The sequence below is a fragment of the Falco biarmicus genome, chromosome 1 (assembly GCF_023638135.1).
Source record: "Falco biarmicus isolate bFalBia1 chromosome 1, bFalBia1.pri, whole genome shotgun sequence".
In the NCBI taxonomy this organism is placed as follows: domain Eukaryota; kingdom Metazoa; phylum Chordata; class Aves; order Falconiformes; family Falconidae; genus Falco; species Falco biarmicus.
Genome location: NC_079288.1, coordinates 50056546 through 50083329, shown reverse-complemented (window position 1 = coordinate 50083329; position 26784 = coordinate 50056546). Strand labels below are relative to the sequence as shown.

Sequence of the window (26784 nt, the reverse complement as noted above, 5' to 3'; positions counted from 1 at the left end):
TGGTACTCTAAAGCCAGGTTCCCTTTTCCTGCCAGAGTTTGGACCTGCGGTTCTTTCCGATGCCTGGTTCCATTTAGACTTTCTTTCACTTAATAGGACAAAGTTGTGTTTCTTTTAATTTGCCAAAAGATGCAGTTTATGCATGTAATTTTTTGTGATTTTTTTTTTAAGATCAAAATTTGCAAGCCACTTGAGTTTTGAAGTCATCCACCTCCCCACCCCTTAAATTGTTCTGTTCTAGTGCTTATTTATAAGCAAAATAATGTTATTGTTATGATATTTAGGTAAACTTTCAAAAGGCATGAAAGGCAGAATTAATATGAATATCATGTATTGTTTTATTTTTGACACTAAAGCATTTAAAAAAAATTGAACAGCCAACCATTTCCCACAACTTCCAGGTATCCCCTTGAAAATCTGTACAAAATAAATCTGCTACAATTGTTCTTGCCAATCATTTTCATTACCTGGTTCTTCCCTCCTGAATTACCTTCATTACTTTCCTTTTCTGTTGATTTAAAAAAATCAAGTATTTTGCCACTTCAATAAGGCGAATAAATGACAAATGTTCTTTACTTGCATAGACAGTCCATCATTTTGCTGTGTGAAAATAGGTCACATTTATTTCTGTTCCTATTCTTCCCTGTCCTGAGTTGCACTTCAGCATTCATCTGTTTCCCTCTTCTGTCAATTCCGAAAAGGAAACAAACCAACAGAGAGTCAAGTCATAAACTCTAAATCAAGCCTGAGTCATAGTGGCAGTAAGAATCGGGAAGAGCCCTGTGAATATTACTCCTTTTACCTCTGAAAATACTGTATTTTGTTTTGGAGCAGTTAGACCAGCTGAAAAGTTGTTTTTCATAACCAGATTTTAATCCTGATTGATTTCAAGTTTTAGAAGCATCTGTGAGAAGGCATATTTGAAAAGCCAGAAATAGGTTGGTTTGTTCCATTAAAATTGCCATTACACGCTGGTGTGTTAGGCTCAATTACTTGAAAGCTGCAAAGAAGTATGGAAGGAAGAGTGAAGCTTTGGGCAGGGCTGCCCATGACCTTGGAGTGATGGGTATTGTCTGTTGCTTCACCTCGTCAAGTGCTAGATGGCTGTGAACAGAGGAGTGCCTGTTGCACAAGAGAGGGAAGAGAAAACTTAGGAGGCCGTTACTACATTTGTCTTACCCGTTTGCAGTAATGTTATAAAATATAAAATCGTTTATCTGGCAAGGATCCAACATTTGGTAGACTTGCATGTAACAGTGGAAAGCAGAAAATGAATTTAGTGGTACAGTCTTCGAACAACTAGCATTCCATAGGTGCTTTTCCCACTTATAAATGCTATATTTTGATTAATAGAAAGCTTGAATTAAACTTGGAAAAGAAATAATTGATGTTTTCAAATAGAAAATGAATATTCAAACTGATTTCTATATTTAAAAAATACTGAAAGACTTTTTTTTCCCATTAAAATGAGAAAGAAGGTATGACTGGTTCATCTCTATGTAATGAAATGGTACACTCTAACATGGAAGGATATCAAGGAGGTTCATAACTTTTTAAATAAATAGGTTGTATAAAAACTAGCTTGTTTAATTAAGAAATTGTTAGGTATCTGGGGGCAAGAGCTTGTACCCTAATATAATTTTTTTTTTTTGCTAGGAGTATCTGGAATAGATAATTTAGAGAGAAGGAGAGTAAATTAGAAAATATTTTTCATCAGTCTTATCTGGAAGTGGGATATATATCTGGTGCAGAATTGGCTTAAGTACTTAGATGGCTGTTAGTCTTAACCTTGTGTCTTTCTCTTCGCCTGCCCCCTTCAGTGGTGGTAGTGATCCAGAGAGTCTGACTTGTCTAGGAAAACAAGATAGGCCCTCAGCAGAGTATAAATAACGCGTCATCTTTTTACAGCCTGTTTATCCATAGGGCAGACAAGTTCATGCAAAACTGTTTGTGGAAAAACTGTAAAAGTGTTCCAATTAATGCATACAGAGAAGCCTAGAGCATGCTGAAAAAGCCATGGGACGAGGTTTGGTGTAAGCGAGCCATTGCTCAAATCTGCTTGAAGGGCATGTCTGGCTGGTGGTGCTTCTCTTGCTCTCAACACAAACTGTTCACTGAACTAATTCAACAGCAGAAGAATAACCTGGGGGAAAAAGCTAACTAGCTTGATCTGGGTTACTAAGCTGAGATGTCTCGGGAAGGCTCTGACCACTGAAGCCAGCACAAAACAGGGTTGGGAGCATGTGGCTAAGACAGGAACAGAAGAGGGAGGATGCTTGTTGAGGCAGATATATACAGTGTACTTAAGGGTGTGGTTTTGTTTGATGAATAGGAGGAGGGGGAAAAAAAACCCTTGCCTAAGTTTTTTATTTTTTCCATACTTGACTGTTTTGTTCATCTTCTGTTGTACTTGGCCCTGTATGTGAGGACTGTTTTGAGACACTTTGCCTTTAGATATTTTTTTCTTCCCCCTCCTCCTTTTTCTTCGCAGGATTGAATATGATGCCTATCGAACAGACCTAGAAGAGCTGAATCTTGGCCCTCGTGATGCAAACACTCTGCCAAGGATTGAGCAATCACAACAACTCTTTCAAGTGCATAAAGAGAAGTACGACAAAATGCGTAATGATGTATCTATCAAATTGAAATTTTTGGAAGAAAATAAGGTAAGCTATGATTTCTGATGTTACGTTTAGGAGTTTTGTCCTGGAAGTTTCTGCTTTGCTAGAAATAATTTAATTGTTAGATCTTAAAATATATCTTAATTTAAAAATAGCGAGCAAAGAAAGCAAGCTGAGTTTTCTGAGTTCTCGCTGTATCACTGGAGGACACACTTTGAGAGCAGGCAACCTTAAAAGTCCGTATCAAGCTGCTCCAGCTACAAATGGCAAACATTATGGCCACTTGTATAGATTCTTGTTGATATGGGAGCTTCCAAGTTTGGAAAAGCATTACTTTTCAAGTTTATTGCACTTAATAGTTACATGAGTCGTATAACTACTGATTTAAGATTCAAAGTAGTACTTATGTTTGACAACACTGTCGTGGAGGGTATGTTCAAAGAAAGTGAGAGAACTGTAAGGAGGCATCTTCAAAATTAAGCTTTCTTTAAACTCATAACTTGGAACTGAGAAATACAATTTTCTATAATTAATACCCTTATAGTTTCTTAATTCTAAACACAGCTCTTGAACTGTTGGCTTGAAGATTTTTTTTTTTCTCATATGTGTTCATTCCAGCCTTACCATTTAATCTATACCCTGTTCGTGATCGAGAATTGTCATACAGAAAACACTTTTAACCTGTGCTTTCTTTGGTAAAACAAGCCTTCTAAATTGTTTCTAATTAGATGTAAAAATAGTGGTCTTTCAAGATCTGGTGTTTGTTCATACTCATATAAATGAAATGGTTATAATTATCTAAGGCTATATTTCCTATGTCTTCAGAGGGAGGAAAATAGGATCAAAACTTACATAAAAGGTAGCAGTTTGTTAGTTTGTCAATGGCTAGCAGTGGGTTAACATTTTCAGTATGAGTTAATTCATATATTTTAACGATCTCAATGTAGGTAACAACTGCTTGTCAGAGAATTCAGGAGTGGCCCCAAATGACAACAGTAGCAAACCGTGCTGCTTGCATGGAAGGAGGAGGCTTTAAGGGAAAATCACAGCAACAAACTAAACAGATTAAAACTGATTATTGTCAATTCTTGCATATATTATCACATGTGCAGTTACATCAGCTACTTAGAATAAAGATGGAAGACAGGGAAGAAACAGAAACCATCGACAGATGAGGAGAAGAAGAAAAAAGTGGAGAAAATCAACAAACCTTTTGGTTTCCAAAACAGCATACGCTAAAAATGTAGCTTGTGAGCACTGTTACTTCATACAGACATTTGCATTAGGACCAGGGATCTGGAATCACAGCCTTTAGGAGTTGATGAACCAGATAATCAGATGATTAAAATCTGGTATTGCCCTGACTTTCATTTGTTGTTCTTGCTGAACTTGTAGCCCATTGACTTTCAAATTGAAAAAATCCATATTGAAATTAATTTTCTTGAACAAGCTGAAGCGTAGTCTAAATGCTGCTACTTTATGCGTAAATTTAAAAATGCTCATAAAACCTGAGTTTTAACTGTGTTAGGTTGAAAATGGATGTACTGAAGGTGTCTCCCCTCCCGCCCCCCCCTTTTTTTAACATTCTAGTAAGTTGTTTGCTTCTGTTGAAGTTGTTTGATCCTTCCAGCTCATATCTTTATAGCAATTCTGATGCTCAAGTTCAAATTGATTGAAAACAGCACTTACCCTGCTTCTTCTTGGTTTGCATTAACTGTATAACAGACTGATCAATTTGTGTTCATATAGATAGGAAAACTTCAGAGTGAAAGCATTTTATTACCATTTTGTACAAAAAAGTTTCCACATTTTTTTAAAAAACTAAATGAGGCAATTTAGAGAACACTAAAGAAACTGGCTTCCTAGTGACAGTCTTGAATTAGATCAAGCATCCTGTTAGCAGTCACAGCCTACAAATTTTGTTTCTGAAAGAGATTGTTTTTTCCTTCCTGCCTTTTCTTTTAGATTAATACAGAGGGGACTTTCACATGCTTAAGCCTTTTTATCACTGGTTGACGTATCTCAGTTTTGACACTAAAGATGTCAAAATATTTACTGAAGGGTGTATGTAATTTTGTTCCCAAATAAGCCATAGAAAGGACTTCCTTTACAGTCAACTATTGGCTTCAATGTAATTTTCTACTGAGAGAAGCTTTACTTTGGTGGGTTCTATTTATTGTATAGGATTCTCCATAGTAAACTATATATAATGTTAATCCCAATCCTAAATTTTCATTTCAGGGGCACTTTTTTTTTCCCAGCTCACGTCTGTCTGTGATAGTTTTTGTTCTGTGCCCGGAATGCTTCCTGGGGTTTAGTGGGAGGCAGTGGTTATCTGGGAGATGAAGTTCTTACCAATCTGACATCTTCATTCCTTTCTCTTTTGTCCACGATTATTTATTTTTTTTATTAATGTCAATGGTGGGGAGCTCCTGTTAGACCTCATACTTGTCCTGCAGCTAGTATTAAGAAATTGGAATGCACAGTTGGTTTGCCAGACAACTCTATAACCATTATAAACATTACTTTTATCTGTGTACAAAGTGGCTGTGACTGCTCTTAAGTCACTTTTTATATTGTGAAGGATCTTTAACTCAATAAGCATAGGATCAGTAAGTATAGGAACTACATTTTAATTTAGTTAGATTTAATAATGTCAGATTTTTCCAAAGGTACATGGTGACAATTGCTATCAGCCATCATAATTTAAACATCTGTAAATACAGCATGTGCCTAACATGAAAGAGGAGAAAGAAAGGAGGAAGATCACAATGGGTACTGCTGTAGGAGTGTGTCTACAACAGAGTTGTTTCAGCTGTGGGAATAGTGCGCTGTTCAGGAGAGGGCTTAAACTGAAGACCATATATGATGTGGAAGGGCGATTTTGGTATTGTTAAGCTGTTACAGTAGTCCCGGTGAGGGAGTTAGACTGACCCTGTATTCTTGGTAACATGAACCTGCTATTTTGTGTGTCTATCCCCAGGACCATGTTGATGCCCATTTAATGAAATGGGAGATCAAAATAAAGGAACATCAGACGGACAAAATACTGGTTTTACTCACTCTCGCAAAGAGCATTTCTGTAGCCTCTTTTAGAAAGCGTGTGTTTTGCAGGCTTACTGTATACAAGGCAAGTGAAGGTTAGTATTTGAGCAGCTGTATCAGGGCTTGCCAGACTTCGTTACAATACACTAAACATGCAAATGTCTAATAGTCAACATTATTAGTATGTATTGTTGTGGTGCTGAACCCAGATGTGAATTAGTGCTTGTTCAGTCTAGTTAGGGAAGCCTTTTTAGGTAAGAAAACGGTACAGTATCCATATATTTTTTTTCTGTTGTAGATTGTAAACCTTTGAGCTTCAAGTCTTGCGTATATTGATACAGGATGTAGTACAGTGTAGTCTCAAGCTTAGTCGTTATCATTTCTGTGTTGAAAACAGAATTGTGTAATGAAACCTTGCCATAGCAAAACAGTTAAGCAATTTAGGGTTTAATTTTTTGATTAGATAAATCATTTTATGATTATCTCCCAATAAATACGTTTTTACAGTCTGACCAATATTAAACATTTAGAAAAAAGAAATTGTGTATTTTTGCCTGTCAAATTAACATCAAAACAAAATCTTAGATGTTCTTTTGTAAATGTACCTAGACTAGATGCTCTCAGTGATGTTCCTACTCAAAAATTTTGTCCCGTATTTGGTTAGGCATGGCATATGAGGAGAGCGGGGAAAACTGGGAGGTGATTCAATCTGTCGCTGCAAAGGAGCTATAAAGCCAGTTTAACTGGCTGGTGGGCTCTGGTCGGTCTGTGTTGCTGCAGGTGTCACCAAACAGCCATAATCAAGCTGGTGCTACATTTGGGGGAAATAGGCATCACGTGATTGCAGTCACTTTGTGCCTCTTCTTCTGGGTTCATATGTTAATATTTCAGTTAAAAGCCCCCAAAGGTTCTGAGAACTGTCTTACAGTAAACCTGGGATTGCAAGTTTCTGTCTGTAAAACTAAGATAACAAGATTTCTGTTCACTAATTTCATTATAGCATTTGATCTTGAAATTAGAACTGATCTTTTTATTTTTTTTAATGTTGCTGCAAAGTTATATTGGTGCTATCCCCAGCTGGCAGAGTTCTGCAAGTAGTTTGTGGCGTTGGATAATGAGTGTAAGAGCAGCTGCAGTCAAAATTCATAGCTTACAATACTTTTTTGTTTTGTTGTTGTTGTTCTTTTTTTTAAAAAATTATTTTAAAATAAGGCTGGTGGCCTGTTCTTAGCTTAAAGATTTCTGCCACTAAAAAACTTTTGAAAAGGCATCTTTCTGAGAAAGGAAGAACTGTTATTCATGTCTGTAGTTGAGAAATGTCAAATACCATTCTGTGTAGAGAAAGAAATTGAGTGCACTTCTGTGAGTTATACTTGAGGAGTTTGAAGTTTAAATTCTTGCTTCTACAAATGAAGGCAGTATGCAATGTAATGGAAACCCAGATGACGTAACTGTTTAGACCAAATAACCTCAAATAAAGATAGCTAGGAGAAAGGGTCGTGGTGGTTGTGAGGAGGTACAAACCAACAGAAAGAGTAGAATGGGCGTAGTCTTTTTGGTTGTTGAGATGGCTGGAACAGTCTGAATGAGGAGGCTGTAAAGAAATCTGTGCCACAGAAGATAGGGTGTTCACAGGGAGTCAGCGGGGAAAAGGACAATATTTAAAAAGAAATTAAATGTTAAGAGCATCCAGAGGAAATGTGAAAACTCGAATCCAACGTATAGTGTCTTCTGTATATGGAACTTAAGTTGTCTGTTTGGGGCATGCCTGGTTTTTCTGCTTATCCACAAAGTTCAATTTTGAGACATAAGTTTGCCAAGTCTATTACGGGAGTGCTTACTCTGCTCATAATTAGGAACAAATAGGTGTGTGTAGTTAATTAACAAGGAACAATGATTTTAGATGATGTTCAACTGTAAAATATGATGGCTTTTTGACAGACATGCTTGTCATACATTGGAATCCATATTTTAGCAACATACCATTAACATTCTTTGATTGAAAGGGAAATCTTCGAATGCTCCTTTAATGAACAGGTGCTACAGCTTTAGTGCTCAAGACTTGGCCTTCAGCGCTGCTGTCTAACAGTCACTTCAAGGCTTTGCTGAAGGAAAAAAAAAAAAGGCAAAAAAAAAAAGCAGTCCCTTCATCCTCTACCCCCCTTCCCCCACATTTGCCTTCTCTGTCGTGTTTACAAAAGTGTTTTTGCAGCTGTGCAGAGAATCAGATTGGGGAACTGATCCAGGTTAAAGCAACTATGTTGTTGTCTGGTTGGTTTTAATCTAGATCTGCTCCCTGATCCAGCCGACTGCATAACTGCATGGGTGTTTTGCCAACAGAGGGCTAAGGTGAAACACAGTGTGGAAGTAGGAGTCAGTGGCTGGATATGGGAGTGGGTAAGGCTGAGATTCAGGGCTGAGATTCTTTCACGGGAAGACTGGCTAGGGTTGAACTTGGCTTTAAGTGAATACTTGTCATCCAGTTCTTAGCTGTGACTGCAGGTGTTTCTGCAGTGGACATCGGGTGATTTGAGATGTTACAGCTTTTTCTCTTTCCAAAGAGCTTCTTTGTACAGCGTCAGACAGTTTAAGTGGCCTTTTTCTTGAAATTTAATCTTCAAGTCACCTGAATGAAGCTATGGATAAGAAGATCCCCACATCACTTTTGGGATTTGCTTAGCAATCGGCTTCTGAAGGAGGACAGCAGAAGTTGTAACACCTTGAACTTCTGCAACCAGTTTGATAATGATCACAAAATTTACACCACAGTGATCTGGCTTGGGGGTAGAACCTCATACAGTGAGGTAGCCCTGGTAGTTCAAAAAACTCCACCAAAACAAATCTTTTTTCAGTTCGAATCACCTGCCTCTACGCTGTCAGTCCCTGCCTCTGTGTGTGTGTGTGTGTGTGTGTGTGTGCACGTGCATACCTGAGCCTAGACCTGGCTGAATTTCTAAGATTATCAGAAGACTTCAGGGCAGTTCACAGAAGCTTTGTGTTAAAAGCTGCCCTAACAAAGTACCAGTTTGGTCTCAAATGGATGAACTTGGGATGGGAGGGTGGGTTAATTACCTATCTTATTTGAGTTCCTATAAATAGTATGAATAACACCCTTGCAGCATTTTAATAATATGCTAGAACAGTGAGTGTACCTCTGTGTAGAAACCCTGCCTTGGATTTTTTGGAGTCTTCCATGTTGATGATGAAAGAATCTGCTCAAGAAAAAGACTGTACCTGCTAAATTTTTTGCTCTATAAACTTTTAAAAGCAAACCATTTATGTTGTTGTGATGTTTTCTACTTGTATGATGTACTATTTTGGGATGAACATTTTTATAGATAAAAAAGTATTTATATACGTATATTCCCATACAAACTGAAAACCAGGCACGTCTTAATTAATGAAATGAGACTATTAGTAAAAAAAATAATTGTATATGCATAAAAGACATTTCAGCTGTTAGTGCTGAAACCTTTATTTACACCTGCATACATGCACGCACACACACACATCCTCAGCCCTTTTTTCTCAAGGCATTTCATTTTAGAAGTATATTATAACACTTCTGTGTAATAGTGTAAATGTTACACTCTTCTATGTAACAGCATGTCTAATATATGTTGGGGTTTTTAAAATTGGAGATCTTTTCTTAAATGAAGGCAATAAAGTGTTTCTGTATAGAGTTGCATGCATTTCAGAAAGGCGTGTTAGCTGAAGAACCTGTTAAAACAGGCATGGCCAACTGGTAGGCACAGGCCAAACCTGGGCCAAGCACAGTTCTGCTTTCTAGTGTGACAGAAGTGGATTATCCCCTGTGGCTTATGCTGAGAGATGAGGCAGGGATGCAAAACTGGAGTAGAGAAAGCTTCATCTGCTACCTACCACATCCTCCCTTTGGGCTCCATTAGCCATTCTGTTCTGTGTTGGCTACGTGCTGTTGGGCTCGGGGACTCGTAGGCTGAAGACAGGCACAGGGCCACCACCTTAGGGATTTGGGCTCTGACACAAGAGAGGAGTTGTGCTGCGCTGAGAGTGCACCAAGAACAAAAAGGACAGGTTTTGGCTGCAGGAGAAACTGGACAGATGCCTTCTCAGCATACTGCTTGCTGTTCATCAGTCACAACTTCAGCTTTACTGGTGTACTAGGATGAAAATGGTTGTAGCATTTGTTTAACTTTTACTTCATCACTGCTATAGGTTGTCATACTAGACTAGAAGAGAAAAAGGTGATGCCTTCCAGCTGCTTTTGTGCTCTTCTCCCCAAGTTCTGCTTACTGCTGTGACCGGTGTGTTTCACGACTCCTTTGCACAAATGTTACAGTGAAGATACTGACTAAGTGCTGTAAATAATCCTGTGTTACAGGAGATAGGCAAGAAATATCGCCGGAAAAAGAGTATCAGTTTCATTTGACTTAAGTGTATGTGTGCTGGAAAACAGTAGCTCTCTGCAAGGGGGGGGGGCAAAGAAATGAACTGTATACTTAAATAATGTATTTGTCATGTACTGTCTCAGGGGAGTCCGTTTGGCCTGCAGGTGGATATCTGAAACAGAGTTTTGGCATCTAATTTCAAGGAATCAAGTACTTGTAATCAAGTGTTTGGTATTTGATAACGTTATGTTGTTCAGTGAATTGCTTTTGGTCCATGCATCCCGAGTTGGTATCAACTGTTAAGCATACTTCATGAAAACTCTAAATCACTTTAATGTTATTCTGTATTTGCATTTTGTATTTGTTTTTTTAACTTTTGTTAAATAAACTTGTATGAAGTCAGACCATCTCAAATACAAGCATTTTTATATTGCTGACCTGTGATGTTGTTAACATCTGCTTTTTTCCCTCTTAACCTGTCTCTGTCCTTGCCTGCAGGTTAAGGTATTGCACAATCAGCTTGTTCTGTTCCACAATGCCATTGCAGCCTACTTTGCTGGGAATCAAAAGCAGCTTGAACAGACACTTAAACAGTTCCACATCAAATTGAAAACTCCTGGAGCAGATGCCCCATCCTGGCTTGAAGAACAGTAATTGGATTGGAAAAAGAGGACCCAATCTTAACTGAAAATCTTTAAATCTGATAGCAATTAAGGGTTGGGGTTGAAGGACTGTTGTAGTGATTCTTGCACAGACAGCTTTAATTTTTTCCCCCTTTTTATAATACTCTAAAACTGAATTTGGTGGGAAAGTGGGTGATTTTAAGGTAACCAAACGTAATTACTGTCATGTCAAATACAGAGCACTCCTTTTGTATGTAGAGGTTGGTGGTTATTTCTGTAATGGGATGGGGGGGAGAAGGAGGGAGGGAGGGAGGACAAAACTATTATAGATTTGCACTGACAAATGATGTTTGTGATTTCTGGTCATTTTGGTGGCTAGTCAAAATATTTCCGAATGGAGATTTACATGATTTGTACCAACATCTGGTATTTTATAAACTAATATAGAGAACATCTTTAGTAATTTTCATATGACTTTTAAAAAGGAGAGAGTTAAAAGAATATTTTGCAGATTAATAATATAAGGCCTATGTGCAATATCTGCATGTAAGGCAGCAGTAGCAGATGGCTCATTGACTAGTGGAATTGCAGCAAACGCCTTTTTAAAAGATGTACCTTTCCCTCATGGATTTAAAAAAAAAAAAACAACAAACCAAACAAACAAAAAAAGAAAAACACTAAAGCAAGAATCACTGTCAGTCTGAGGCTTCTAAGCACATATTTTTGCTTTGCACCAAGTGGTTTGCTGAGTAAGGCCAACCATGCAATGTATTAATTTCACTTAAAATTTTACTTTCTCTATGAAACAAATACCGTACTAGCCTTAAATCACAGGTATGTGCCTTTTTCTAAGATAATATTTTCCACCAGTGTACATAATCCAAGAACCTTTCAAATAATGGTTTGTCAGTTCCCAGCAAGGGGAAGGCAACTGTGTAAATGTTGTTTCATTGTACATTAGATCAAGTTCAAGCTTTAGTTGACCTTTGTGGGCAGGTATGATTTTGAGAGAGGAAATCGGGCCAGTATGGTTTTTCTACTTAATTGACAAGCATACTTTGGTAATAGGAGGGGAGGTAACATGGAGGCTATGTTTTTAATTTCTCCATCAATCATGTAGTCCTTAAATGTAAAATTCTATGTCAGTTTTATCATAGACATTTTAAATTCAATATATTGGAGTCCTCATTTGCACACGTTATGTTGCTTTGTGTTCTATTAAGTAAAATGAAATACTTCAAATATGTTATTTACAACAGTGTGGATTGTATGATTTATGTACTGTATGTTCAAATGCCTTTCAGCTGACATTCTTAGTTTTCAGTGCTTAACACAACTGTAATGTAACTGTAAATCAAACTTTTTAATCATTCCTCATTAAATTCTTGGCCTGACAGAGCCTTCTTTATGTTTTCGTTCTGTCAGAATCTCTTGTAATAGTTCATTATGTTCCCCAGAATGTATATCCTATGTGAATTTTGTATTCATATTAAAGGTGTTTGCAGTCAAACTTGCTTGACTCGTGATGGTTAAGAGCAGAGCTTGGCTTTCTCAGTGAAAGCTTTGTCCCATTTTTTCTGAGTTGCCACCCCTGCCCAAGAATTTCTGGAGAAGCGGTGCTAGGTGGTAACACTGATGCTGGTTTATTTCAGGATGATTTAATAGGGTGCAAGTTCAACTTGACTGGAAACTGATAGCGAAACAAACCTTTCAGGATATGTAACTCTTGACTTCAGCTTTTAAAGGAAATTTCTAATGAAGCCATTGACTTCCACTGTGTCTGAATCTTGGCGTGTGTATGGTAACGATGGTGCAAGGCAGAAGTTAGCTGTGTAACTACAGTTGAGCTAGGAAATGCGGATAGCAGCATGGTAGCAGGGATGAAGAATGCAAACCTGCTGGCTGCAACTGAAATAACCAGCTTTCAGAGCATGGTAGGGAAAGGATACACGTTGAACATGTGCTGTTGGTTTCTATCTCAGATTCACATGTTGCCTGTGAGGATGGTCCCTGCTCAGAAGGAACTGATCGGTTGGAAATGGTAAGAGTGAACTTGGAATGGCTCACGTGTGGCATTGTGCAACCCTCACGCTTTTGCAATGGCTTAAAACTGCTGGAGTCTCCTCACCTGGAAGAAAAGGTTGGACAAAAGAGGATACTCACTAAAATCTGTCTGCATATTGTTTAATGTTAGGGGGAAGGAAGAATGGCTTCCGTTTTGCTTACCGAAGCGATTGTTCTAATTGATAGCCTCAGTGAGGAGAGCTCTGTGCTCAGCTGGTCGAGAGGGTATTAAGCTAGTTGCCTTCTGTAATGCTGTAACTTCATTCTTTGCCCCTATTCAAATATATGTACTTATGAAATAATTCAAGCTCATGTCTTCTAGTCAAAGTTAGCACTTTAGATCTAACCAAATTTAGAAACTTTTGGTTCTGGAGATCACGAGGGGAAGAGACTTCTGAAGCTTCTAATGGGGAGTCATTATGGTTGTCAGGCTTTCTGATACTAACGAAAAGGCTGTATAAATATCTTAAGTTGTAATGCTGGCATTTATCTAGGTAAACAGTTGTCAGGATGGATTTTTTGTTTTGTTTGAAGAGGGGGCCATGCCCACTTAAATAGAGTCTTGTCTGTGAAAGATTTAATTTCTGTTACCTGTTATCACGTTAGTGCTTATAGTGGGGTGTGAGGTTTCTCAGGAAGAAGAATTTAAAGCTGTTAATATGTTTCAGATATGCTGCTGTAGCTGCTTTACCCAGAGACCAGGGAGCTGTTTCATTCCTCAATGACCATACTGTGATTTATCTGCACTCCTGGCTGGTTTGAGACTTGTAGCTCCTGTAATTTTGTTTGTATGAGTTCTACAAACAGGTCTTCTGCTCTAAAAACGTTCTTTGACATGCATCATGCTTTATTAAGCCCTTACAAAGAACCTTTCTGGTTATAAAATGTATCTATAGTTGTATTTGAAGAGAGGTCTATGCAAGTAGAGTATGGTAAGACACCAGCATCATTAAAGTAACAGCTTGATTTCAGTCTTCAGTCGACTGGTTTTCCCAGCAACCTTATCTCTGTTCTGTCTCTGCTTCAAAAAATGATCAAAGTAATATAAAAGGAAAGCTAAATGTTCCCCTCAACTCTGTTTGAACTGAATGGGGGGCATTTCAGTTTGTATTCTCTGCTTATCTGCTCTTGTTCCTTGTTGTGGTGTTACAAGAATAATAAGGTATTATAATTATTTAGCATTCCTCATCTGCAATTATCATTAGGGTTGGTTTTGGTTTGGTTTTTTTTTTTTTTTTTTGTCTGGTTATCTTTTCCATGCTGCGTGCTTTATGTGGGGGTTGTACTAGTCACAGATCTTTCAGTTGGTCATTAATCTTTTCATATTTTGTGATTGCCCCGACCCCAAAGTTATCCAAGTACTGGCAGCTGTGTCAAATTGTAAAGGTGTTTCTTCTTTTTATGAGAAGATCCACAGAGAAGTTGACTTTGCTTGGTTTATATTTTTCTCTCTGTTCTTTTTATTTGGCCTTATTAGTAGCTATTTGATGTCTTTGTGTTGTTTCAGGTTGTTTGATGCATAGAAAGCTCAGTTCTGTGCCTGTGACAGCAGCCTCGTTCACCTCCCTGCACGTATTTCCACCAAGGTCCTTTATCTTTAATTTCTGCCAGTCTTATATGGAAGGCAAGTGGCCAGGTGGATGGGGTGTGTTTTTTGTCGTCATGGCAGTAGTCTGAAGCGAATTAAGGAAGTACCTTACGCTGTAGCATAAGAGTAGCAAGTAGGATGGCTTGTGCCTGTCTTGGAGAAGGGCGTAAGTTGACAGAGAGCAGTGGAAAGGAGAAGTGATGTGTTGCTCTTTTGTCAGAGTCCCTATACTGAAATGCAGAGCAGCAGCGTATGAACCTTGCAGAGCAATGGCTTTGGACGCAAAAGCTCAATCTCAAATCTTCTGCTTCTTACGGCTGCGCGTGCTGGCACAAAAGCATTACTTTGTACACCTCAGCTGCCCTTCTAAAGGAAAAAAAACAACTAAGAAGGGGGCAGGAGCAGCAACAATTCTGTGCTGTTCACTATTAGTTTTTCTGTTTTATTTCTGTTAAGTACAAAATGCATGTTCAACTTTTAATAATCACTGTAGATTAAAAAAACTTAGTTTTCTGAGCAAATACACTGTCTTATCTCTTTATGGAACCCATTTTTAAGGCAACAGCTATTAGAAGAATGGAAATACTTGATGTTCCAGGAGAAGCAGAAAAAGATTGAGAGTATCTTTTCAGAGTTCCCTTGCATCATCAGTTGGTAGAACTTAGATGGGTACCAGTGTGGTTGTATGATAACATTTCTTAATTAAGTGCAGAGATCAGATGTAGACAGAGTAAATCTGAAACAAATTTTTAGTTCAGGTGTGCCCTGTTGCTACTGTTTATGCCAGCATAAATCCATGGGTTCAGTCAGGAGCAGTTCAGCTATCAGCAGTATGTTCCTAGTAAATGGTACTTAAATAGTATGTCCCACTGTGCTAATTAAAAAAATAATTATACACCTTGCTGCCTTTTAAAGAATACTGAAAGCTGTATATTCAAGTTAAATAATTCTAAAAGTAGCGTTGCCTGTTCCATCTTGATTTGCCTTTCTTACGTATGGGTATGCATCATGGTAGTTTTGTGTGGCAGTGGTAATTAATTCTAGGGGTTTGAGAGGTTAACTACTACAGTGCCTGATTTTGAAACCAAAAAGAGCTTGGTTCTAATGTGACTGGTGTGTTACAATTAATTTCTCTCCTGCCTTTGTCCAAATGCTGTAGAAATGAGGACATGTAATGAAGATGACTACACCTTTTGTTCAAGTGGTATAAATTGGTTTGTTACCATTAGATCGGTTTGGTTGTTAAATTCATGTTCAGCCTAAAGCGTTACAAGCTATTTGTGCTCTACAGAAAAGCAGAATTTGCAAAAGACTACTTTTTTTTTTCTCTCATAAAAGAAGTCATGCCTTAAGAAAAGTAGTCATCTTGAAAACTGTCCTGAGGATTTCGTTAACTAGAAATTTTAAAATATAACAACAGGACTTGTTTTCATAGTATAGCAACTCATCTAAATGCTATCTGTTCTAGGGAGGTGCATTTGTAGCTTATTATAGGTGGGGCTGTTCGATCTACCTAATATTAAAGTTGCTTAATACTTCCTACTGTAAAGACCTGTTTTCAGATGTTTGTAACTCGGATGAATTTTAGCCATGTGGGCAAAATCTTTGCCTGCTAAGTGCTCACATTTTGGGGGGTGGGGTGGGTGGGAGGAATCAGCTAAGAATTTAAAATTAATCTGCTAACGTTGTGTTTTGGAAAAGTTCTGGGCAAGAAACCTGCAAGGTGAGGAAAAGTTAAGAGTTTAACTTCACATCCAGGCTTGCTCCCAGGTCCTCTGCTGGCCTGTTCGGTTTTGTTGTTGGGTTGTGTTTTTTTTAATACAATGTCATTACGCAAGTCTCTTGTTTGGCTTGCTCTTTCCGTCTTTTTGAGTGAACATTTGTGCTCGTGACTGGCAGCAATGAAAACAAGCCTCTTTGGTTCCCACACAAGCAGCTACAGTCCAAGCAGCAATGCGCTTCCTTGCTGGCGACCTCGGGGGTGACCTGACACTCTCGAGGAATGTCCATGCTGGCTTGGAGCTGAGCGTGTCCTCCCCAGCTGCTGCTCACCCTGCCAAGCGGAGACGCGATATGAATTGCCATTGACTATTGCAGCTGAACTGTTTTCAACTCGGTGAATTTTCAGCTTAAATGACCAGGTTCTGACATCGCATTCGTTGAATTTTCCTTGGTTTTTTTGTAGATGGAGTGACTCAAACAGGCTCTCTTGCCAGACCAGTAGGTCAGATCTCTGGCTGCAAAACCGCAGGCTGGGATGGTGTAAGCTCCGCAAGCACGTGCCTGGGCTCTGGGGTTTTGGGGCTGAGGAGGGCTCAGGGCCGGAGGAGGGCTCCGGGGTCGGGGGGGTCCGGAGGAGGCTGCCTGGCCTCCTGCTCATCCTCTGGTGCCTCCCCAGCCCCAGCAGCGCAGCCTGGGCCCTCCGCAGCCGGACAGACCCGCTGCCAGCCTCCCGCTGCGGCCCGGCGGGGTGCTCGGGGTGCCGTGCTCTCTCTGTGCCCAGCCCCCGGCGCTGGTGGCTGACGGCGCAAGGCTGGAGGCGAGGGGCGTTCTGCCTCCCTCCCTCCCTCCCTCCTCGGCCGGGAAGCGTTTCTGCTCTGCCCGTTGGCCTCCCGTGCGCAGCGCTGGGGCTGCCATCGCTCCTGACCGCCTGTTGACTTGAGCAAAGTCCTTCACGCTTCTGGGGGGGAAACGGTTTTGTTGTCTCATCTCCGGGCGCAGCACCTCAGCGCGAGGCGCTTGTTGGCGGTGCCACCTGCGCACGGGGCCGGGCGTCCAGCTGTGTCCAGGTGTCCCCAGGTCCCGGGAGCTGCCCAGCGGGACACGCAGCCCGGGGCCGCTCGCTGACGGCCTCTTCGCGCTGCCCGCGGTCCCCTCACCCCGCCCCGCCGGAGCCCGGCCCCGGCCCGCTGCTGGGGCCCTGCCGCCCCCCGCCCATCCCCCCGCGGGGAGAGCCCGGGGGGGCGGCGGGAAGGGGCGAAGGGCGCCAGCCATGGGAGGGAGCCCGCCCGCCCGCCCCTTCGAGCCGCGACCGGGCCCCGCGGCGCGGCTGTCCCGCTCCGGCAGAAGTAGTTGCCGTGCTTTCGGCGCCGGCCTCTGGTGAACGGCGTGTGCATTTATACGGGGCTCGGACAGCCCGGCAGGCGCTTGCCCAGACCGCGACCCCCCGGGACGGCGCGGCGGCACGGCCGGTGCTGGGGAGCGGGCCGCCCTCCCCCCGCGCCGCCGTGCGGGTGCCGCGGCCGCCAGGTGCGGCAGGAGGCGGGCGCCGCCGCCCCGCGGCCAGGGCGGGAGCTGCCGGGCGGGAGCTGCCGCCGCTGTCACCTGCCGCGGCCCCGCCCGCGCCGCGCCTGCGCGCTGCCCCGCCCCCCCCCCCCCCCCCCCCCCCCCCCGCTCCGGCGGCGCGGCCGCGGCGCGATGGGAAGAGGCGGCGGCGGCACCGGGCCCTGCTGCGCGCGGCGCCGCGTGCTCCCGCGGGCGCGGAGGTGAGCGGCGGCGGGCGGGCCGGGCCGGGCCGGGGGCTCCGCGCGGTTCTGCCCCGGCTGGGCGAGGGGGCTCCGCGCTGCCGGGGGGGTGCGCGGCCGCCTGCGTGGGTCCTTCTCCGCCTTCCCGGGACGGCGGAGGGGAGAGCGCTCCCGGGGAAACGGGCAAACGGGCAGCTCCCTCCCCCCCCGCGGGACGCCGGTGTGCGGCGCTACCTCCGCCTCTCCGTCCGCCCCCTGTCACCGGGTGGGAGCCGCCGCTGCACTCCCCTGGCGGGGCGGGCGGGGCGGCAGCCGCGGGGACCCCCGGCTCTCTCCGCCGGGGCCGCTGCCGTTGCGGCGAGCGCGGCCCCCCGGTTTCTGCAAGGGAGGGGGCTCGGGCAGCTCGCTATGGCGCCCCCTGCCGGCGGGGCGCGGGGGAGCCCCTCGGGGTGCCCGGGGTCCGACGGGGCGGCGGGAGCGGCCGGCGGCAGCGCCCGGCCCCGCTGCCCTCGGCGCTGCCCTCGGCGGTGCCCTCGGTGCTTCTCGCGGCGTCGGTCGCAGGGAGCCGCGGAGCCGGGCTTTTGCCCCGGGCCCCCGCCGCCCGCCTGTCGCGTGTGCCTCGGCCGAACGGCCGCTCCGCACGGAGGTAACGCCGTAAGGCCGAGGGCCGTGGCGGAACCGGCTGGAACGGAGCCCCCTGACAGCACCCGCGGGGTCCCTGCCCAGCGCTGCGGGTCCCTGCCCAGCCGTGCTGGCGGGCGGGGGGGTCGTGCCCTACAGGGAGTTTTTCTGGGTGCGTGAAGTGTTTAAGCACCGAGTTGCTGCGGTAGCGCGAGCCCTGTCGTCTTTGTAACCCGCACGTTTTGGCGAGATCTGCGATGAGTTATACGAGGCGGCGTTTGTTTCCAGGGTGGTTTTTATCAGCAGCTGGCAACTGGTTGTGCCCTTTACCTCTCCGTACGGCTGCTGTAGGGACCCAGACATCCAAATACTGTGGTTGAGCTTTGGTGTCAAAACCGGCGTTGTTCTCATGAGAATTTGGAGGACACCTGACATGGAAACGTGGGCAGCAGAGAACATAAGGCGTGAGTTAAAGGCAGTAATACCTTGCAGTATGAGTTACGAAATGCCCTTCAGCATATTGTGCATTTCACCTGTTAATTTAGTATGCAAATATAATGAATGTCCGTCTCAGCGGCAACTGCCTTTTTTGCAAGAAACAAATCACTTTGCAGCATTTGTCTTCTTACCTAGGGAGAAGGTTGTCCGCACCCTCTCGCTTTGAAATATGTTTCCAAGTTAGATTAGGTTGGCTAAAACAATGAATGAGACAAAGAAATAAAATATTTATTTTATGCTAAATATGGACACAATGAAAGCGTGCGGTAAAGATGTTACTTTAGAGCTCCTGCGCTGCTTGGGCTGTTTTGGATAACAAACGTGCAATAATGATGCGTAATTGAGACATCTTAAATGTTTGTTCTTGGATAGCTTTTTTTTTTCCTTTGAAAAGCACAGAGAGGCTCCTTAGGAGTTAAAATTTTCCTTGAGTTTCATTACGCGCCCGGCTGTCTGGTAATCTGTAGCTCCCAGTTGGAAGGGCCCTGGTGTTCCCCACCTCCTCCTGCTGCGCTTCCTTGGCGGAGGCACCTGCTGATACCAGCAAGCGGCCTGGAGCTGTCCCGGCTGCCAGCTCCTCTCCTCTCCCACCCACGGTGATGGCGGGGGAGCTGGGAACGTCTTCCAGCCGCAGGAGAAGGGAGTTTTGACCGGTCTCCTGGTGTCCTGGTAACAGGAGACCACCGTCCTCTTAGGAGCAGGTGACCTCTCTTACCTGCATTGTGCTTATCTGTCAGAGGACAAAGCTGAGTGCCAGCATTTATGGTGTGCCTTTCTTTCGTGCCCTCCTTCCAAGCGCTGATTCTTCCCTTTTCCTGGTTCTGGGTGACGGTTACCTCATCTGAAGCAGTACAGGGCTCGTTGGCTTGAAAACTGTTTTTCCTGTTCTATCTATCTATCTTTACATCTAGATTGGGATGTTTTCTTCCCCTTGCGTTCTCCGCTCCTTTCACTAGGAGTGTCCCTTGTCCAAACTGGGAAGCTCAGGTCTGACATCAGTCGTTTTCCACTCTTGTCTCTTAGCGCTGGGACTCCGATGATTCATCGCCTACAACTTTGTTCCATTAGGATTTGATCCCATTTTTCTTAAAGCATGTAGAATTATTGGAAGTTCCAGAATGAGGTTCTTGCACATTGCCCAGGGGCATGGTCGGTTCGTTTGTCTTTTTTTTTCTTCTTTCCTTTCTTCTTTTTTTTAACTCTGTGGGAACCCAGGCTAGAAAATAACAACTTGTTGTATGCTGCTTTGTGATGGTGGAAGACTAGCTAATACGCTTTGCATTTTTAAATAAGCGGTAGGGAAGAAAATATTTTTCCTACTTGACTATTTCTTTAAATTAATGCAACGCTTAATTGCTTTGAGTGGTTAATCTCTTTCCACCACCTTGCACCTGCCTTTTTTATGCCTCTCTGCTTTTATGATCGTGAACTTGGGAGGAGAGGCATGAAACCCTGGGCTCTGTAACAGCAACTGGGTGTTAATGCTGACTTGAATTTGAATCCCTCTGTCCTGATCCTTGAGCAACCTGGTCTAGCAGAAAGTGTCCCTGCCCATGGCAGGGGCGTTGGAATGAGATGATCTTTAAGGTCCTTTCCAACGCGAACAGTTCTGTGATCCACTTTCTTTGTAGCTCTTCCCGTTTTTACCCTGCTGTTGAAATATTTTCCATATTTCCTATGACTTAAACCTCATACAGGTTTTCATGTTTTCTATTCTTGCAAATACCTTGATAACCTAAGGTATAAGGTTAGAAAATCCGAAGCAGGGAAGAGGAGTTTGTCGCTACCTATGCAAGCTTTGGAGAAGAAGAGGTACAGTGGATGGTTTTGTGTCGGTTTCCATTGATCGCAGCGAAGCTGTGGGGGGCTGAGTCCGTGCAGCCCAAGAGGGAATTTGCCCTAAGGCTTGTTTCTGTGACTTGGGTCTGTTTGTTCACGTGCACTCTAATGATGGATCCCTGGCAAAAATAGCGAAGGGTTTTTGTCACTGTTGCACAATGTCAAATTGATCTTCGTTGCTGTTAGGTCTGTGTGAACCCTGCTGAAGACGCATACAACTAAATCAGTGCCGAATCTCAATTTGATATTGTTCTTGTGCCAGTGCCTTCAGCTTTTTCTGTTGGGCTTTCCTGTGACTGATTTTTGCTCGGGGGCTGTCTTTCTTCTATGTAAATCTGTATTGTGTGGTATCTTGAATTTACAGAAAAAAAATGTTCTGGATTTTTTTTGAGATCACTTAAAACTTTCCATAAAACCATGGGATTCTTCATTGGTCTGTATTTGAAACACCTTAATTTGTTTTCTCTGAGACTTATGAAGTAAATCTGTTCTAATAGATTTGGCTTGTCAAAATTGTGCTTTTTATGGAAGTCACACACTTACTTTGAAGGTTTACCGTCAATAACAGCATCTTCATTTAGTAGGTGGCAGTATAAGAAAAATTGCTCAGAACTATTGTGCTTCCTGTTAAGCTGCTTCCAGAGGTAATCTAGATCTAGTAGCTTTCCTAAATATTTAAAGCTTTGCATATGTACAGCGTGTACATATGTAGGATGTGTGGGTTACTGTCCTGTCAGCTCCTCGGTCCTTTGTGTCTCTTTCCACTTCATGAGCTGGTTACGTTAACTTAGATACCAAAGTAAGTTACAAGGGGCAGCTCAGTCAAACTGTGGTCTGTCGTCTTGTAGTGCATTTTGGGAGGTGGCATAACCAGACCAGTAATGGTAAAATGCAAATACTATAAGTTTATGCTCAGTGAAGGTAGAGAGCTTAGGGACTGCATGCTGTTTTTCCCTTATTGACATTTGAGTGAAAAATACGGAGGCAAAAAAGCAGTACAGTAGGCTAGATTGTTAAATCATTGACATATTGCTCATTATTTTAATGCAGCTTGGATTTAAGCCATGAATTAAAAGGATTCAAACAGGGTCTGTTTGATCTAGTTAATCCAATACCGTGGTTAGTACTTATATTTTCTAACTGTGTGTAATCACCTTTAAAAAAAAATTAAAATCAGGAGCGGAATAATATTTGTTTGGTTTAGTAATTTGAGATAAAAATACTCTCTCACGAAATTGCACTGAGCTGAGATTAATAGGTAGTTTTGTATGTGTGTGTGTATATATATATATACACAAATAAATATATATATATTTGTATATATAGATAGGTATCTACTGTGGGCAATTTAAGAGATATTACTTTTATATGTGTTCTTGAAATCTAAGTACCCAAAGCTATTTGAAATCTTGATGTGGATAAATTTTGTACAGTTGCTCTGGGAAAGACTGTTGATTCACAGAAGTTTCCCTTCTGGATTAAAAACTTGATAGCTGTTAATTTCAGTTTCTTTTCAGTGCGAGGGACAATACCCACTCTCTCTGATCTGAGTTCCCCATTGTCCTTTGTTGTAGGTTGCGAAGATGGTACAGTCCCCTCTTGTGTTGTTCCTGCTGGCAGACTAGAGCTTGAGCGCGTGGTGTCAGCTGCTGCTGCCCTCACTGTTCGATGTGTCAGACCCATCCAAGGCTGTGACACTCTCCTCTTCGGGGAGCCCATAAAATGCATGTTATGAATTGTCTCTCCCTGGTCAATGATAAAGAAAATGGGGCTATTCCAGTTGCAACGGGATTAATGAACGAGGATACGACGACAGCATCTCAACTTTCTGAGCCTGCAGCGCCACTGCCCCCTCTGCCATGTCCCCTCACAGGGGCACCCCCAGCCCCTCCGCTCCCCCCGGGGATGCCGCCCCCACCACCGCCCCCTCCTCCACTGCCTGGGCCGAATATACCTCTGCCTCCACAGCTGATGAACGGGCATGACAGCCATGGCAAAAAAAAACGAATGCGGAGCTTTTTCTGGAAAACCATCCCTGAAGAACAAGTCCGCGGTAAAAACAATATCTGGACGATTGCTGCAAGACCGCAGTATCAGATTGATACAAAGACAATCGAGGAACTTTTTGGGCAGCAGGAAGAAACCAAGCCCCAGGACCCCCGAAGTCGATCTTTAAAATCTTCATTTAAAGAGACTAAAGAGGAGGTAAGAAGTAAAACCTCTCTTTTACATAATGCTGTAGGAATTGGTGTGAATTCTGACTCGTCTTTGTCTCTTTTCCCATCGTGTTTCATCCTTATGGCAAATTTGTCTTTGTTTGAAGGAGAAGGGAACGATGGGGAGGATAAACTCTTTGTTCTTAGTGGTACATATTTGTTTTTCAAAGAGCTAACAGCATTTTATTGTTTTAACTTGGTAAGCGCTGTGATTTGATCACCTGTTAAAATAAATATAAGTAAGTGGAGGGAGATGAAGGCATCTGTGTTTACTCATGTTGGGTAGCCCTTCAGGTTTGAGTATGAAACATAGGTGCATTGTAACTTTTCAGCTCTTCTACCATGTCTGTCGTGCAAACAAAATATTCCACATAAAAACACGCACCAGGTGGGAGGGAAGAGAATCCTATTGCAAGGGTTAATGCTATGTGTACCCTTGATGTCCTAGAGGCACCAGGAAGGGAAGCACAGGCAGCAAGGACATAAAACATAATATAGTGATTAAGAGAATTTGTTATTTAATTGGGATAATTTTAAAGTTTCAGCTTTCATAAATGTTACTTTCTTGCTAATGAAAACTTTATTTCATCTGCTCTGCTTTTTCTGGACACTAAAATAACCTTCCAAGAAGGTCTGAAGATCATTACTGGGTTTTGTTCTGGTGGCAAGACTGTGTATACCAAGTACTTTCAGGTTCAAACACTCCCCAGTGACCTGCTAAGTAGCTTTTCTAGTTCTTAAATCCTGATTTGTAGACAGCCTCTTTGTGAAGCCTGAATTGAATTGTCTCAGGTAATCTTTCTGTGAAGTAATTGGAGGGCTGAAATGCAGATGTAATCACTGGTGTGTGTCTACACACATGTTAGCTTGTAAACAAAATACAGAGGGCACAGGGTTAGGAGATGTAACCGGTGTACCAGTTCTTAGTGAGGAAATAGGGACTTGAAGGCGCAGGATGTGGGAGATGTGGAAGTAAGATCGGCAGGGACAGGGTGGGAAGCTGATGTACTGATACGTGTTGTACATAGACTAAAACGAGGGGTTTGAAACAGGCAGGTGTATTGCAGACTGTGAAACCCTGACATTGGGAAGGAGTAATTTGGGCCATCGTCAGAGGTAGTCATTAACCTCTGCGCTGTTTTCAGGCTACGTTCATCTTCGCATCAGGATTGTTGTGAGTGGACTTCCTGGGCTGCGCACAGATGCACGCAGGCCTGGCCCTGTGCGCTTGTGTAGAAGCTGCTCCTTTCAAGACAGCTGTGGTCGTGAAGATCTAGTTACAGTAAAAATGATGATAAAGTTCAAAAACTGAATGTGGTCCCTAGCGTATAGTAGCTGGGGCAGAGAAAACACCAGCATGCTCCAGAACTCATGCGTTTTCATGTACAGCTTGAAACTTGGGGCGTTTTAGGGAGATTAAGAGCAGTGTTAGAGATTAAAATTACAGACCTGCAAAGCAAGGGTTTCTCCAAGGTACAGTGCCTTGGAAACAAAACCCTGTTGGAAGTTAATGTTTTTGTGTATCCAGCTGTATCTTATACCATGATCCAAGGAATCGTCACCACTTAGTGCCTGTGCACCCTGGGTCAGGGCTCCCGTGGTGCCTTTTGCACATGGCAGGTGGTGAGGCAACAGGACTTGCCTCTGAGTTACGCTACTCAAGTGACAAAACGTTCAGCTCCGTTGCTAGGCTTGTCAAGCGTGCCGTAGCAGTGTGTCAGAGAGTGATGAGCAATGTCTTGTGTGTTAATGGACTCTGCAGTACTAGCTGCTTAGCAAGGAGGGAAGGAGATAATCCTGAAGAGCCATGTGTTGCTGGAAGCGCGGAAGCATGGATACGCAACAGCTCGCATGCTTAAGGTTACTACAGGCATTACTCAGCAAGAGAGCGGAGATTTGAGGCATAGGCCGATGTTTGTCATCTCCGTCACTGGTGCTGTCGGCTGCTGCTCGCTCTACTGTGTGATGATTGTCCTCAGTTCACTGCAGTAAAAGCCGTGGAGGTTGAAAGGAGCTGGGGCAGGCTGAGGTGCACAGCATCTGCGCGACCTTGTGGTGCCTGCATTAGCATGGGGCCAAGGAAGCCGTAGCTCCTGGTTCCTGGCTGCGTCGCTGGCCTGGCCGGGGAAGGTGGACAAAACATGTTGTGTTTCAGTACCTTTATTCCTTTTGTGTAAAACACGGTTGATTGTAGAAAGCGCGTTTTGATCTAGCAGTGCAAAACGTTCCTTGGAGTTTAGTGGAATTAGTCTAGTTGGTGTAGTACGTCAACAATGAATTTTCAAGATAACTTCAAGCACATACATGCAAGTACTGCTTAGATCCAAGCCTGAAAAACCCAGCACGTGTCCAGAGTGCTGTGCAAAAGGGCACGGATGGAGTCTGCTCTTTGGTCTCGGTGGGTTTCTTCTTGGTGCTGTGGCGTAGCTTCAGTGGAAGTGGTGGAGAGTGACCCATCAGGCAGTGATGAGGGTGCTCCCCCAAGACTGCCATGGGGATGGGGGTTTCATACCTCCTCCAGAGATCACCATTGATTATGAAGGCAGGAGCAGCTTCGGAAAAAGCTGTCTCTTAATGATGTAAGGAGCTTACGATACTACGTGTCCTTTCAGTTCCTCACTTGTCAGTGATGTAGACAGGGAATTTTGGTGCCCAGCTCGGGTTATTGAATCCCAGTGCTGGAGGCTTGGCACTAAACAACATCATTATAATAGAACTCCTACAGCAAATGCTTTCCTTCTTGTAAACAATCCCTCACCAAACCCTTAGGAGACCAATTAACATGTTTCCTTGACTAAAAGCTTAATTTGCCCTATGGTTTCATGTAATTTCAGCCTCTGAAAAATAGGGGGTGTAGGTTTAAGTTTACACACCGGTTTGCTTTCCCCATCCTTCTGCGGTGTCACAGCATGGCACAACGTATGCTCACCTAGACTATAGCGAGCCTGGCGGCAGAGCGGGCAGAGCAGCTTGTTGGCAGCCAAGGGAGCTGGTCTCGCTCTCGTTCGGTCCCTCTGCTCCTGTCCCTCGCCTCCCCCCATCCGCACGCTGCCTCTGGCAGACATCGGACCCTCCGTAAACAGGTTTAAGTAAGTGGCTCAGCAGAATGCTGTTGGGGTTTTTTTTGTTTCTTTTCTACTGGAGCCGTTTTCTGCTATGTTAGTGAGTTTTGATGGTTTGCGAAAGGGTGCAGTGAATTCCAGAGCCCGTGTAAGGGGGTAGTGAGAGGAGAGAGGAAGACGGAAGGGGTGAACAGAGTGTCTCTTCTCCCCTCTCCGAGCCATGCCCTCTCTCGTTTCTCCGTACCGGCTCTGATGCTCATTCCACCTTCTTGAAAAGCTGATTCAACCTGTTAATCCAGCAAAGGGGTAGCACAGCAAAAACCCAATGAGGTGAGCACCAGTGCCTGCGTAAGGGAAAGAGCAGGCTAGGAACGTGACAAGGGAGGATGACATGGAGCGAGACAGCACTGCAGCGAGCTGCGAGGTTCACTGTGCTGCACTGTGGAAGTGCACCTTTTCCTCAGCCGCTCCAGGGAGTGAGTGCATCTGCCTTGGAGAATAGAGGCCAAAATAGCAAACTCAGCAGTGATGGTTAGTGTGCTGTAAAGTGAAGTGGAAGCTGAAGCAAGGAGCTGTTTATACCCTTCCTAACCTCCAGCACCAAGCCAGCACCACCAGGCTGTTCCATGCTTGCTGTAGTTTGCATCCCACCATGTGAAACCCCATTGTTCTCAACCAAAGAATACATATAATATTTTGCTTTCGTTAATCTGTCATAAATCCACTTTGTCACGTTTCTCATTGACAACCTTACAGCGAGAAACTCTTACTGC

At 43.5% G+C, this 26784-nt stretch overlaps 2 protein-coding genes across 5 annotated transcripts in view; both read left to right on the top strand.

The window, feature by feature from the left end:
• ARFIP1 (ADP ribosylation factor interacting protein 1) overlaps positions 1-12053 on the top strand; it is a 44103-nt gene extending 32050 nt beyond the window's left edge. For all 4 annotated transcript variants that reach the window (XM_056336722.1, XM_056336705.1, XM_056336697.1 and 1 more), the window contains 2 exons: positions 2492-2666; positions 10535-12053. In XM_056336722.1, coding sequence (XP_056192697.1) covers positions 2492-2666; positions 10535-10690 — 331 coding nt within the window. In that variant the 3' untranslated portion in view covers positions 10691-12053. The remainder of the gene's footprint in view (positions 1-2491; positions 2667-10534) is intronic.
• Positions 12054-17703: 5650 nt separating this feature from the next.
• FHDC1 (FH2 domain containing 1) overlaps positions 17704-26784 on the top strand; it is a 37172-nt gene continuing 28091 nt past the window's right edge. Inside the window, exons 1-2 of the mRNA XM_056326655.1 lie at positions 17704-17796; positions 22308-22938. Coding sequence (XP_056182630.1) covers positions 22456-22938 — 483 coding nt within the window. The 5' untranslated portion in view covers positions 17704-17796; positions 22308-22455. The remainder of the gene's footprint in view (positions 17797-22307; positions 22939-26784) is intronic.